At 42.4% G+C, this 14,464-nt stretch overlaps 1 protein-coding gene across 1 annotated transcript in view; it reads right to left on the reverse strand.

Annotated features, from left to right (window-relative positions):
* Positions 1-14,464, reverse strand: part of col7a1 (collagen, type VII, alpha 1) — a 70,566-nt gene that overhangs the window by 9,121 nt on the left and 46,981 nt on the right. The window contains exons 78-105 of the mRNA XM_058631117.1: positions 14,367-14,438; positions 13,920-13,964; positions 12,773-12,808; positions 10,653-10,688; positions 10,514-10,558; positions 10,393-10,425; positions 10,243-10,305; positions 10,090-10,125; positions 9,510-9,590; positions 9,352-9,420; positions 5,817-5,852; positions 5,260-5,319; positions 5,130-5,174; positions 4,991-5,026; positions 4,094-4,129; positions 3,958-4,017; positions 3,749-3,874; positions 3,599-3,670; positions 2,796-2,831; positions 2,659-2,718; positions 2,483-2,527; positions 2,186-2,221; positions 1,982-2,017; positions 1,683-1,739; positions 1,506-1,577; positions 1,214-1,285; positions 1,089-1,124; positions 915-995 (exon numbers count right to left, since the gene is read on the reverse strand). Coding sequence (XP_058487100.1) covers positions 915-995; positions 1,089-1,124; positions 1,214-1,285; positions 1,506-1,577; positions 1,683-1,739; positions 1,982-2,017; positions 2,186-2,221; positions 2,483-2,527; positions 2,659-2,718; positions 2,796-2,831; positions 3,599-3,670; positions 3,749-3,874; positions 3,958-4,017; positions 4,094-4,129; positions 4,991-5,026; positions 5,130-5,174; positions 5,260-5,319; positions 5,817-5,852; positions 9,352-9,420; positions 9,510-9,590; positions 10,090-10,125; positions 10,243-10,305; positions 10,393-10,425; positions 10,514-10,558; positions 10,653-10,688; positions 12,773-12,808; positions 13,920-13,964; positions 14,367-14,438 — 1,518 coding nt within the window. The remainder of the gene's footprint in view (positions 1-914; positions 996-1,088; positions 1,125-1,213; positions 1,286-1,505; positions 1,578-1,682; positions 1,740-1,981; positions 2,018-2,185; positions 2,222-2,482; positions 2,528-2,658; positions 2,719-2,795; positions 2,832-3,598; positions 3,671-3,748; positions 3,875-3,957; positions 4,018-4,093; positions 4,130-4,990; positions 5,027-5,129; positions 5,175-5,259; positions 5,320-5,816; positions 5,853-9,351; positions 9,421-9,509; positions 9,591-10,089; positions 10,126-10,242; positions 10,306-10,392; positions 10,426-10,513; positions 10,559-10,652; positions 10,689-12,772; positions 12,809-13,919; positions 13,965-14,366; positions 14,439-14,464) is intronic.

Genomic DNA, 14,464 nt, shown 5'->3' on the forward strand with positions numbered 1-14,464 from the left:
AAGCTGACTACCTATGCACAAGAACATGAATGTGTGCGACAGCAGATATGATGCTGAAATGGATGCTCTCACCCTGACCCACATGGGTTTGGACAATACTGAGAGATAAGAGGGAGATAAAGTATGTGGCATTGAAGCAGGAGAAGCCGTGTACAGAGACAGACAGACAGACAGACAGAGAGAGACAGACAGAGAGACAGACAGACAGAGAGAGACAGACAGAGAGACAGAGAGAGAGAGAGAGACAGAACCACTCCACACTCAAACTCTTGGTTTCTCTCATCCGTGATTTTTTTCCCCCACTAAATCTGAGCAACATTTCCTCCAACATGAGCCATTGTTGAACCTGCTTCTGAAAAAGCTTTTAAAATCTAAATCTGGTCTGGTTTTTTAGCCTTTGGACCTTTAACCTTAGAACACAGAGCATTTCGGCTGCTTTTTTCCATGACTTTGTTTAAATATCCATTATATACAGAGGTATATGAAATATAGAGTGTCTTATATACTTTCTTTTTAACACAACAGACAAATCTGATGGAACTTTCACCAACAATATAAACACAACTGAGCAAAAAAACACTCTATTTTGTGCTTTTTTATATCACGACTAAAAATGCGATATAAAATGAATGATAACTTTGACTCAACAACACATTTATTAAAGCCTGAACATGTGACCTATAAACACACAGTTCTGTGCTAAAGGTTAACTGGCATAATCATTTATATGCTTATATATCTTCAGTTCATTAATGATTTTAATGGAGTTGAAATCAAATCATTAAAATCAAAGACAGCGGCAATGTCAGGTATTATTTAAGTGGTTATTTTATGTTAATATTCTGCAGGGATATTTGTGACAATTTTGCCATTTATTTATTGTCATGTTATGACTTTAATGCAAATGAAAATACCTTGACTCCTCTCAATCCTGAAACACCGGTGAATCCCTTGTCGCCCTTCTGCCCCAGCAGTCCGTCTTTCCCTGACAAACCCTGAGGAAAAAACCCCAGAAATCATCACAGTCAGAACAAACCAGTCAAAGAAAAAGAAGAATTCTTTTCAAATTAAGACGCAAAGACACGGACCGCTTCACCAGGCACTCCGGGATGACCGGCTTCTCCCTGCACAGAACCACAGTCATTAGAACTGTAATTATTGCTGATAATTATGATTGTGATTGAAACACAATCAGACGCTCAGTGTCACTTGCCTTCTGTCCACCAGGACCCCGGGCCCCGGGGAATCCGACGGATCCTTTCTCCCCCGGCTCTCCCCTCTGACCCTGAGGTCAAACACACAAACACATGTAAAAACAAATACTGCTCATTTATTACATTATATCCCACATTGGGGTTACTGCCATACCTAAATATCTGAATGTTGCTCTTTAAGCTAAGTACTATTACAAGTAAATAAAACAAAACCATGATGCATCATTTTTAATAATAAAAGAAAGAAAAGGCCAGAATCTAACGTAATCTAACAGATTATGTATGATTTACCTGCTCCCCTGAAGGCCCCTCTTGACCCTTTGTTCCTTTTTCTCCTTGGATCCCTTTCGGCCCTCTGTCGCCCTGAAACCAGACATGTGAGAACTAGAAGTGTGGCAGTGATGCAGCGTCGTGGATGCCAGCTGCTGTAAAACATCACAGTGTGTCCAGTGAACAGCGTTCACTCACCGTTTCTCCTTTGTTGCCCTTTTCTCCAGGAGCTCCTCCCACAAGCACAGTGTCACCCTGTGAATGTAAGGACAGCAGTGACTGATGAACCGTCAACACACTGCTGTCAGTATCACAGATAATCTCCATCGAGGAGGTCTGTGACTTTGTCTGTTACTTTGTCTGTGACTTTGTTTATGAGTTTATCATGTTGTCAACTAATGTTGTCACAGTTTTGTCTTTAGCAAAATATAAATAAATAAATATGCAAAAACAGAAGTGAGCTTTGGTTTATTGGATATTAAAAAACATGTCCACACCTTTTCTCCTTTGTCACCTTGAGGTCCACCGTCTCCCTGACAAAGAAACAAACCCCCGTCATCGCAGATCAATTTAATTCACTACTTTACGAGAGCAGGACGCTCTGAAGATGCAGCTGCTGCTCAGTGACCTGCTCAGACCCATGAAATGGAAAGAACAACAGCAATCTCACATGAAAATGGGAAGTTGACGGAAATATTCACCTTCTCTCCCCGAACACCACGAGCCCCCGGGGAACCCTGATGAACACACACACACACACACACACACACCTCAATTATATTTGGCTTAAAAAAGAAAGATCAGGCAACAGAAATGAAATCACAATAACGATGTTGCCCCTCGGGGTTTGAAGTGAGTTTTAACAGTGAGAGAAGTTCTTGTTGAAGATGTTTGAAATCATCATGACAACACTAGAGTTACTTAGCTCCTCCACAATAACTAATAATAATAATAAAGACATTAAAATCAAATCAAAGACGGAAACACTTCGTATTTACAGTTGCTCCTCTTTCCCCGTCCAGACCGGGACGACCCTCCTCGCCCTACAACAGGAGGCATGATGGGAAAAACATGCCACTCTTTAGTTTATATTCTCCAGAGACAATGTCATATACAGTATATGTATATGTATATGTATATATATATATGTATGTCATTTGGAGCAGTGTCTTACTCTGGTCCCTGCATCTCCTCTCTCTCCTCTAGCACCAGGGACACCAACACCAACTTCCCCCTGGCAACAGAAAATAATGATATGAATACAAAGAAAATCCATTAACATTTAAACACATTCGTCTCCCTGAGATTCACCTTGTCTCCTTTGACCCCGTTGGTACCAGCGGAGCCCTGGAAAACAAAAAAACAGGAATTACATGTGTTTTGCTTGGACATCAATTCAAAATATAAGAAGAACCAATAACAGTTTCCATTTATATCTGGAGACTGTAAACTGTATCTCCAGAGGGAAGAAGGTCAGGTCGTCATTTAAAAGCCAGTTTGCTAAGTGCTCTAACTGAACTAGGACGTCTTTACTGTAAAGACTGAAAACACAAATCCTTCATGACGTTTTATTAATAGTGATGTTATTTGTCCTTCCGTTATTAACCATTTCAAACCTAAGCCTCAGTTTGTTTTTGCTTATTTTAACCATGCAGATGAGTGATGAGGATGATGGAGCGCTTCTTCATGTGGTGATACAATAACTGATGAGCTTGTGGTGGACGTTCAGGGGGACAGAGAGGACAACTGAATCCAAGTCAAATGTTAATTCAAACTTTGACCACGTAATCACTTCAGTCTCGAGTCCAAATGGACAATTTATGACCAATTCCTTGAGGCGTTCCTTATATTTCAGTGAATGGGATGGATTTGTCTCATTTGTCTCTCGCCAGAGCAAGAAAGGCTCAGTACTTCTTTGTTTTTACTTTAAAAAACAAAGGAAAAATCCATATGCAATTTACTCTTGTAGTGAAACTTTAGCATGCAACTGAAAGAGAGATCAAACCTTTGACCCCGACAGCAGCCGTCGAACAACCATTCAGTCACGGAGCAGAATCCGCTCAACCAGTGAGTGACCACAGTGTCAAACAAACAAACAAAGGATTTAAACTCACTGGTTGTCCAGCGGGTCCAGCAGGACCAGGAGGTCCAACATTTCCTGGACGACCCGCAAAGCCTTGAAGACCCTGAAATGATGAAGATGAAGAGATGAAGAAATGAAGGTTAAAATCATACAGTGCAATGCGACCAGCGGCTGCACTGACCCTCTCCCCAGGTGGTCCTGGAGGTCCTGGTTGTCCATTTTCTCCTCTCAGGCCAGGAGGCCCCACATCACCAGTCTTTCCATGTGGTCCTGAAGGACCAGCTGTACCAGGAAGACCTGAGTCCCCCTAGAAATCCAGACACATTTCAAGTGTTAGCAGCATATAAATACTGTACATGAATCTGCTGCATCACAAGCTGTACTCCTCACTTTTAAACCTTGAGGACCGTCCCGACCAGGAGGACCAGCCAGTCCTATGCCCCTCTCCCCCTGCAGAACACAGCCAATCACAACTGTCACAAGGATTTTCGTTCATTTTTGCTGGAAATGAATAAAACACACTCACCTTATCTCCTTTTGGCCCAGGAGATCCCTGTGCCCCCTGCATCAACAACAACAAGCAATAACACGTTATTAAAAAGGATGAAATAAATCATTCATACAGGTCATTAACATTCATTTTAGCTGCTTTTAAATTTCAAATGTCAGTGTGCTTTCACTGGAGTCTTGTTATAACACACACAGAGTGTGAGCCGTCATTGGCTGCCATCACAGTTCACACGCCTCGTTAACCTCAAGGACGACGCAATCAAAACTAAACTTCAGCCTCGGAGACGATTGGTGTCAATTACAGGAGACAACTTTAATCACACTGTGATGGATGACTGGTGACTGATGAAGGTGGCATTAAAGGATTGGACTGCAAAAAAACTTCAACTTTAAAGCTGCAGTGTGTCACTTTTGGTTGATATTATGTTAAAGGAAAAAAAACAGAGTTACGGACATTCAAGCTCTATTTTCAGATCACAACGGGTTCATATTTTGTGTCAGTGTCACAATCGTTTTCCCACTGTGGGACTAATTAAGGACCTTATCTTGTCATACCTCCTTCTACTTATACTGTAACATCAGCATCACTATACTGATATAGTTATAGTTACTGGCCACTTTATTAGGAACACTGGTTCAACTGATTGTTAATGTAAATGATCTTATCAGCCAATCATATGTCAGCAACTCAATGCATTAAGACAAGTAGACAAGTCCAAGATGACCTGCTGAAGATCAAGAATGAGGAAGAAACATGATTGGAAGAGAATGAGGCATGGTCTGAGTATTTCATCTACTGGACAATTGAGTGAGTGGCAGTTCTTAGGGCAAAAGAACCTTATAATAGACCTCATTTAAAACAACGCAGATAAATCCCACAATAGAATCTTTAACATAAGCCGTCATCACTCACATCCTCTCCCGGGTCTCCTGCTTCACCAACCACTCCCTAGAGTGACAATGAACCAGACAGTTTAAACACGTCATATTGTTTTACATCATAATTATGTTGTGTGTGTGTGTGTGTGTGTGTGTGGAATGATTACACTCACTCTCTCCCCTTTGATGCCAGCACCACCTTTGTCTCCTTTGCCTCCCTGAGTGACACACATTACACACACACATGTGACATATGTCCACAGTCATGTGACACGACCTTAAGGACTGAGCGGTCAGACTCACCTTCTCGCCAGGTAGACCTCTCTCTCCAGTTGTGCCAGGTAGTGTTGGACCAGCAGGACCCTGTGTCAGTCACAACCAGGAGTCATACATAGATCGAAATGTAACCCTTTAACACCGAGTGCATCGCTGACGACGCGTTACATCAACGTAGTTACGTGACGGTTTGTGGAACAATTCTGACGGTTCCTGAAAGCCAAGAAGTTGCACCGAGACGAGAGAGTGGGAACAACGCCTGTACATACAGTAGTTTGCATTTTTCCACTCAAACAAATGTTATTGTAAATATACATAAATATGTTTTACACTGTTCCAATTTCAAATTTAACACACGGAATCTGTTGTTCATGCGTTTTCTAAATAAACCTGTTTGTTTTTCTTCATTTAAACTATTATTACATGCAGTAGATCGTAAGTAACTGCCAGATATTGGAAGTTATTCTGGGAAAATGAGCAGAAGCACGTAGTTACAGGACAATTTGAGGCTTCGGTGTTAAAGGGTTAATGTTTGAAAGAAAAGTGTGCTTACTTAAAAAGCAGAGATAATTACAATGACTCACCATTGCTCCTTTGGGTCCAGGAGCACCAGCAACTGCCTGTAAAAACACAAGAAAAAAACAGATAATGTTTTTGTTTAGGAAAAAAAGAAGAAGATGACTTGTAAAAAGCTTTGGCATTCAAACATCCTCATCAAGCAGCTGTTAGATCGTCCGCCTCTCAGATCCTAAGTGGTCTGATGTCAAGAAAAACGTTCAAATTCGAACATTAATCATTAAACTTCACTGACAGCAGGAAACTCAAAACTTTCCCTCTCACCTGCAGAGTCCTGTGCCGACAGCATTAGTTGTTAATTCAATGAATCATTTGGTGACACTGTTGTTGTGTGTCTGTGTCTTCATGACATTGTGGTTTATTCAGACAACTGGCACGACCACGTCCAGCAGCTTCTTGGTAGACTGCGCCAGACTCGCCAATCTTACACTAAATCTTTCCAAGTAAAACAATCCAAAGTGGAGGCGGTTCTCTCACTCCTCACTGCATATTCTACACGAGAGTTGCGTTGTTTTTTGGGTATGGGCGGGATATTACAGAGACTTGCTTCGTCCAAAACCAAAAAACATTTTCAGACGTCTCCTGATTGTCAGCGTCTGTTTGACTCCATTAAAGCGTCGATGACCACCGCCCCAGTTCTTGCTGATAAAACACTGATAATAGCATTTAAGTATTTCTTTGAATTCTTCCACATCATCTTCTAACTTGTTTTGACAGGTTTGCAGAAAAGTCAAGAGTCGACCAAGGAAGCAAAAGTGCAACATTTCCCTCATCAGAGCACAGAACAACTGGGAAGTTTAGGTTTAAAGGTATGGTTAAGTTTAGGGATAACGCTTAGTTCAGGCTGTCCAAATGAACTAAAGTCAAAGCAGAGTCCTAAGAAGAATAGCTACGCAAACCTGTGTGTGTGTGTGTGTGTGTGTGTGTGTGTGTGTGTGTGTGTGTGTGCCAACAAATGGACGAAGCTGCAGAGCAGATGGCCACTCGCTGACACATCAACGTCGTTATTTATCAAACTGGTGAACTCGTTGACAAGTGTCAGCGTTGCTCTCCACGGCGCTAAACGTGAGGCCATCAGCAGCGACGGGAAGTGAAAACTCACAAACTCACACGATTTGTGTCAGCAGAAGACGGGACGGCCGGGTTAAGATACACATCCTGTATCTTAACCCTGTTACAGGATACACATCCTGTAATGTAATGTAACATCCTGTAATGTAATGTAACATCCTGTAATGTAATGTAACATCCTGTACACCACATGGTGCAATCCCAACAAATCCCAATTCAATTTCACCCGGGGACTTCAGTCGCACGTCGAATTCCCCCCGATACAAACCTCACAGGACGTTAGTGACGTCTTTACACAAGTAAACAGTGAATTAAAGATGTGGGACCAACTGGACCAGAGATAAAATTGGTGAGTTAATCATCCAAACACACACACGTAATTCATTCATTGTGGAAACAAGGTGGACACCATGGAAATATGACAAGTTGGTCCCACATATTTAATTCACTGATGTTCCTGGTCTCTCTCTTCTTCTGTCTCTACCATCATCTCTGCCCCATTTGTCCTTTCACCCCAACCTGTCTAGGCAGAGGGCCGCACATCTGACTCTGGTTCTGTCAGAGTTTTCTTCTTCTGTTTCTTCTTCTCCACTGATGCTCCTTGTTCCTCTGCTCTCGATGATGTTGTCTACGTACAGTGCCTTAGATAATGCATGTTGTCATTCGGCGCTATACAAATTAAATTGTATTGAATGTCTTGGAATCTGTTGAATCAGGAGAAGCTTCAGCAAATTAAACTCAGATAATCCGCTCTGGTATCTTTTGGGGGCCACAAGCTTGGTGCAGTGGTTAGCACTCTTGCCTTTGCAGCAAGAAGACCCGGGTTCGCGACCTGGTTGGAACAAGGACCTTCCTGCATGGTGTCTGCATGTTCTCCCTGTGTGTGCGTGGAATTCTCCGGCTTCCTCCCACAGTCCAAAAACATGCAATATGGGCATTAGGTAAATTGGTGACCGTGAGAGTGAACGGTTGCTTGTCTCTATATGTGTCCCTGTGATGGACGGGCGTCCATCTATCCAGGGTGTGACCAGGGTGTGACCCCGCCCCTATGTCAGCTGAGATTGGCACTAATTTGGAGAATAAATCAGGAGAAGATGGATGGATGAATCTAACATCTAACAAAACAAGTGAGGATGTTTCTGACTCTGTGTACATGATGATGAAGACGACAGGTGATCAGCCCAGGTTAGAGACGCTTAATTGACCTTCACTGTCATCTCTATTGTCGACTGACACTGTTCCTGGGCAGATGTGACAGACTTTCTTAATAACAGACGTCTGCAGGCGTTTAAATACAGTCAACACTATTTTAATGTCAGGTTTGAGAGGCGGTAAAACGTTGGTGCTTTTAAATAATTAATTGAAATCCAATTAATAATACTCCTGACCTGAAAACGAGAGCGGCTGCCCTGGAAGACTCTGTTCATTAGACGAGATGGAGCGTCTCAGTTTTATTAGACGTGATAATATGCTGATGAACACTCTGAACAAGCACGGCAGCACATCTGTTACGTGTGTTCCCTCGGCTTATTTCCCCGTCACATCTGTGGCCGCAGTGCAAATGTCATCCTGACGGGGCAGATTATTTACCTCCACAATATCATTCAGATAAATTGAAGGGCATGTGGCAACAAAGCGCCGCCAGTGCCAACCTATGCCACTTGCAGCAGAGTGATTTACTTTTATGTTCAAGTAGATTCAGGTGATTCCTATTCATCTTATTTTTAGAGTGGGAGGAGCTACAGGTGTCCACTGGGTTTTCCCCTCGATTTCCAACAACTCTGCACAAAATAAGTAAAACTCCAGGGCTGCACTGCAGCAGATAATATAGACCCATGAGCCGAGTGGAAATATGTTCCAGATATGTGAAAATAACTTGATTTGGTCAGCAAGTGAGATTTACTCTTTGAATGTCAATCAATAAGAGACTTATACAAACCCAGGCCACGGCGACAGCTTGTGAGGAGAGATGAACTTCCTGAATTATACTCCCTAATCCCAGCTCAGAAAAGACCCTCCCCCCACATGGCACTGAATGTTTGTGCTGATGATTTAATTTCCCAGCAGCTCACTGATAGACATTCATTAATTCAACACTGGAAGAGTTTGCAGTGTGTCTCTCTCACGGGTTTGATTACACAAACACGGAGAGACATTAATTAAAAGCAAATATTTCAAACACTGTGTTTGTTTTATATTGACTTAAAGAGAAGTGCAGCAGTTGCAGTGCAGACGGTTCCAGCTGCAGAGACACAACAGCTGCATCATCATGGCCCCTGAAGGAAAACCCAGAGCAGGAGCATCTAACACTGTGTCATCAGATCAAACCTCTCACAGCAGGAAGGTAATAATAGCACTAGAGACATGTGTGACTCCAGGGCAGCAAATCACTCTCTATCTGGGATCACATCCAATAAAACCCCAAACACAGATTTGGCCAGAGGCTCCTCAGTAGATACAGCATGTTCTCACCTTCCCGGGAGGGCCGCTGTCTCCCTGCTCCCCCTTTAAGCCGGGCAGGCCTGCAGGTCCAGCAATGCCCTGAGGAACAAATGACACAATGACACTGAGGAAGACCTGATAAATGTGGACCACACATGCACATGACGAGGTTAACACAATCCACACACCTGCTTTCCTGGGAGTCCATGTGTTCCTTCTTTCCCAGGAACGCCATCTCTTCCAGGAACTCCAGGTTTACCGGACTCACCCTGAGGAGCAGCAGCATGTAGTTTGTGATATAGAGATTCAGTACAATGTTACGTTTACATCTGCATGAAACAAAGGATCCCAAAAATCATTTCACAAAGTTTGTGTTTCCTTTGTTTAAATCAGACAGACTCTGGACAGATATTGTCCATCAATAACGACGTCTGACACGTTACTTAAATAAACTTTACAAGAAAAAACCATTTACAACAAGAATCAGAGTGAAAACAGCGTCAGAATGTTTTGTTTTCAACGGTACAATCAGCTGCACGTTGTGGAAACGTTTCCAAATGATGAAGATTATTATAGCAGAGGCTGTTATTTGCCAATGACAGCTTGGTGCACATGTTTTCTGAGTCTCTATTTATTTATTTATTTCGTTTTTTCTCATTTCCAGTTAGAGCAGAAATGCCCCAGGCTCAGAAAACAAAGCAGCACTTCTATTATTCTGCACTTCGTGGCCGTGCTGCACAGTGCTGCAGATTTGGAATGCATACTCACCACCTGCCCTGACAGTCCCGGGGGGCCCTGCGGACCCTGAAGAAGCAAATAAATAAAAACAACATGATAACACACACACCATGAGATTTACAATGAGTCTCAGGAGCAAAATGTTCCCCCTAAAGAAAAGCAGTGATTTATAGGAACACTTACGACAGCTCCCGGAGGGCCCAGTGGTCCTGGCAAACCTGTGCTCCCCTGCGCACCAGGAGGACCCTGAAGAGACCAGTTAGTGATCTGTTACTCAACTGTACTCTGTAGAGACGGATACGGCACTGTAAACTAATAGTGAAGCTGTTTCACCTGCACGCCAACACCTGGTTCTCCTTGGTTACCCTGAAAAAAACACAAGTGAGAGAGAATTTAACAACAACAACAACAACAACAACAACAGGTCACACTGTTTAAACTGCAGTGAACTCACCTTTAACCCTGGTGCACCTGGAAGCCCAGAGGGACCCAACGGGCCCTGATGAAAACACACACACATGTACATGTAAGTCTGTGAGTAACAGTGTGTGTGTGTGTGTGTGTGTGTGTGTGTGTGTGTGTGTGTTACTCACAGTTGGCCCCCGTATACCAGGCTCTCCTGGATTTCCCTACAAGCCAAACACACACATGCTGCTTATACACATGTAATCACATCAATGGACACATTTTTAAAAAGGTTTATTTCTGCTCAGCATTAATGTGACTGTGATGAGTTATAAAATAACGTGTTCATTTCTCAGCTTTGGAGAGAAATCTTAGAGTCTGAATGCTAAGCTACGCTTTCAGACTGCAGCCAGTGAGCTTCATGAAACTGACAATTCATTCATGAATGAAATGTCATGTAATCGCAGAAAGAATACAAACAAAAGTGTTTGTTCAGGCGTTTTGTTGTTTGCAGTGTGGATGTTTGAGCTGCTGATGTTTTCAGCACTGACTGGACCCAGCTCCACTCGTTTAAGTTGGTTTTCCACGACAAAATAGTACCTCCTCAACGTGGGCGGAGTAAAGCAGTTGTTTTCAGTGTAACTGAATCATTAGAATCAGTTGATTCAAAATATTTGTTCCATGACCGAAGCACAGACTCCGTCTGACACGGAGCTGAAATACAGCGGCAGGTTTGTGATCATCGCGATCATCAGTGCTGTCACTAAACACACCAGACTCCTCTGTTAAATACTGACATTTTAGACGTTTCCCCTGATAATTGTTGGAGATTAACCCACGTTTTTTCGATTGTTAAGTCTTTTTAACTGATCTACAGTTCAGCATTGTTCGGCACTCTGACCAATCAGAGGCCGGCATAGTATCGCCTCAGCTCGCGCGGAACCTCGTCAGAGCAGGTACTAATACAAGTACCAGGTACTATCGCTAGTGGAAACACAAAATAACCGTGCCGTGCTGAGTCGAGTCGAGTCATGCTGGTGGAAACACAGCGTTAATGTGCTGCTGTTGCAGAGAAGACGTCTGAGAGACAGTCACTGAAAACACAGCAGCCAGATTTCAACCTAATTCAATGTGTTTGTCCTCGTCGCTGCAGCTCTCAGTGACGTCAGCGCCATCAGCAGCTCATAAAAACCACACTCCAAAGACATGAACTGGCCCTTTAAATGACACATTTATTTAACTGTGTAATGGACAACAGCAGCAGCCATTTTGACAGGTCACAGAGAAAACCACAGGTCTAAATAATCAAATCCATCACTGCTGAGTTGAGTTCAGAGACACAAACACAACAACGTGACTTTATGACGACAGGTCACAGGAGGGTCGACGGCGTCAGTGTGCAGTGCGAGGGATAAGCTCACAGCAGAGAGCAGCACCATGCATGACGAGCACGAGTCAGAGGAGTTTTTACAGTTGGCCCACTTTAGTATTCCCTCCTACTATTGTGTGAGCTGCAGTTTAGGATGTCAGCTGATTCCCTTTGATCTGTTCAATCAACAAATCTATGGCGTTCTAAACTTGAAAAATCAAACTGTAGCGTTTGACGCGGGCACTTTGGGGACAGGTGGTCTTAATCCATATTTCATGAGGAACTCAATCAAGGTTTGACTCTCATCCCAGACGCGATGAGAGTGATACGAGTGATGAAATGTTTCCTGGAAGGTTCATCACAGTGTTTTACTCTAATGTTATATATAAATATACACACGTGTAGTACAGATACAGCTTTCATGCTACTAGCTGTGTAAGCCAAAACACACAGCCAGCTATATATACACTATATGTCTATATATATATATATATGTACATTCCTCCCACTGGTACCAAATACCACAGATACACAGATACAAGTTTTCCCTCCACAGCCCAAGCATGCCAGCCTGCAGCAGATAACCTACCGGTCTACCTAGTACTCCAGGGAACCCAGGCTGGCCCTAGAGGGGATGGAAAAATGCCAGGAAGACGGATAACAGGAAGAGTGGTGGGGGGGGGGGGGTAACAAACAAACACAGGAACAAGGAAACAGACAGAGATGAGGAGAAAGAGGAAGTTAGACAGTGAGGTGTAAGCAGCACAGCTCCACAGTGACAGTTACACTCTAAGGGATCTAAGAAGCCTCAGCCCGGGGGGGGGGGGGGGGGGGGGGTGAGCAGAGAGCAGAGAGCTCCATCAGCTCTGTGTGTGTGTGCAGCCAACCCACGATGGTTTTACTCTGCAGGTGAAGTTTGCCCAGTTACTGGTTACTCACTGATTGCCCTTGAGGACCAGAGGGCCCTGGTGGGCCCTGCTCCAACAGGGAGGGGAAGGAAAACAAGACAATGTGAGGAGGGTCTAATATCTCACTTATGTTCTCTCTGCATTTATTCATGTTTGTTTCATATTCTCAAAAACCATCTTTGTATGAATGTCGTATTATTAAAGGTCCAGTGTGTAACATTTAACATCGAAACAATGAATCAATGAATATATTTTTAATCGATTACTAAATTAATTGACAACTATTTTGATAATCGATTAATCGATTAATGATTAAAACAACATTTCCGATTGTTTAAGCTTCTTAAATGTGAATATTTTCTTAATTTCTTTGCTCTGGAATACAAACAAATCATTATAAGTCAATCATTTTGGTTTGTGGACAAAACAAGACATTTGACAACATCATCATTTCCACGTTTGACAAACACTGATCAACATTTTTTAAGGTTTTCTGATATTTTATAGACCAAACGATTAATCGACAGATTAATCGATTATGAAAATAATCGTTAGTTGCAGCTCTAGTTGATTGTTTATGGTTTATTGGCTTTAAAATAAAAATAGTTTTTTATAGCATAATAGAATAAACCCTTTTCAAGGCCTTGCTTGTGTTTTTATTGCAGCCAAAGCAGCTTAACTCTGCAGATCAGGAGAGTGAAGGCCACTGTCGTACCCTGACACTGGAGGAGTCAGGAGTCCTCCCTCCACTTGTTACTGTTGTCTCACCATTACAGGTGTTTTTGGGGAGTTTCACCACTGATCTACAGTCGCGCTGATACTCTCTGACCAGTCAGTCTGTCCATGTCACATTTAGATTCAGAGCAGGTATCATCACTAATGAGATGACACTAATTCTTACACAATGGACCTTTAAATAGCATCACATGATAAATCAACTGGTGGAGTATGGTTGTGTCATAACATCATCATGTACGGTTAATTTATAAGGGGAAAAAAAGCATACTTACCGAGTGTGTTGAAATAATATTCACTAAATACAGTTAGAAAACACGTAATACAGCACTATCTGACCACACAGTCATCCATTCATGCTTTTATCCATTCATCCTTTTATCCACTACATGGTGTACTTTATTAAAACATAGAAAATAGTCAGCACTCTGTTGGTCACTTACCGCTTTTCCATCCTGACCAGGTTTCCCTGGTTCTCCTGCTGTTCCCTGAAATTACAAACCACACAATATTATCTTCTGAGAAATGTCTCAAACTAAACTCATTAGAGTAAAACCTTAAATAATTATACTAAATGACTTTCTAGGGTTAAATGAGAAGATTGGCACTTGCTCCTTTTTGAAAGCACAACTTTTAGGTTTTTGATTTAAAATAGAAAACAAATGAAAACCCTCTTGTTGTCCTGGAGTTGTTTACAAAGCTGAGTGATTACAGCTCAGTATCCAGTTGTTGTTTGTGTGTGTGGAGTTAATTAATAACCTCGGCCATGGAGCTAATGATTTCACCTGCATTCATTTGCTTGTTCATCTGTTTGTGAGCAGCAGAGTGGAAAAGTAAACCCTCTCCGAGTGATCATCTGTGTTCTAACTGAGATCTTAGACCTAACTCACCTCTGAACCATCGCGTCCTTTTTCTCCATGTTCTCCTCGTTCTCCTTTATCACCTTTTTGTCCCACAAAACCCTTTAGGACAGAATATTATAAAACAC

The sequence above is a fragment of the Solea solea genome, chromosome 6, assembly GCF_958295425.1.
Source record: "Solea solea chromosome 6, fSolSol10.1, whole genome shotgun sequence".
In the NCBI taxonomy this organism is placed as follows: domain Eukaryota; kingdom Metazoa; phylum Chordata; class Actinopteri; order Pleuronectiformes; family Soleidae; genus Solea; species Solea solea.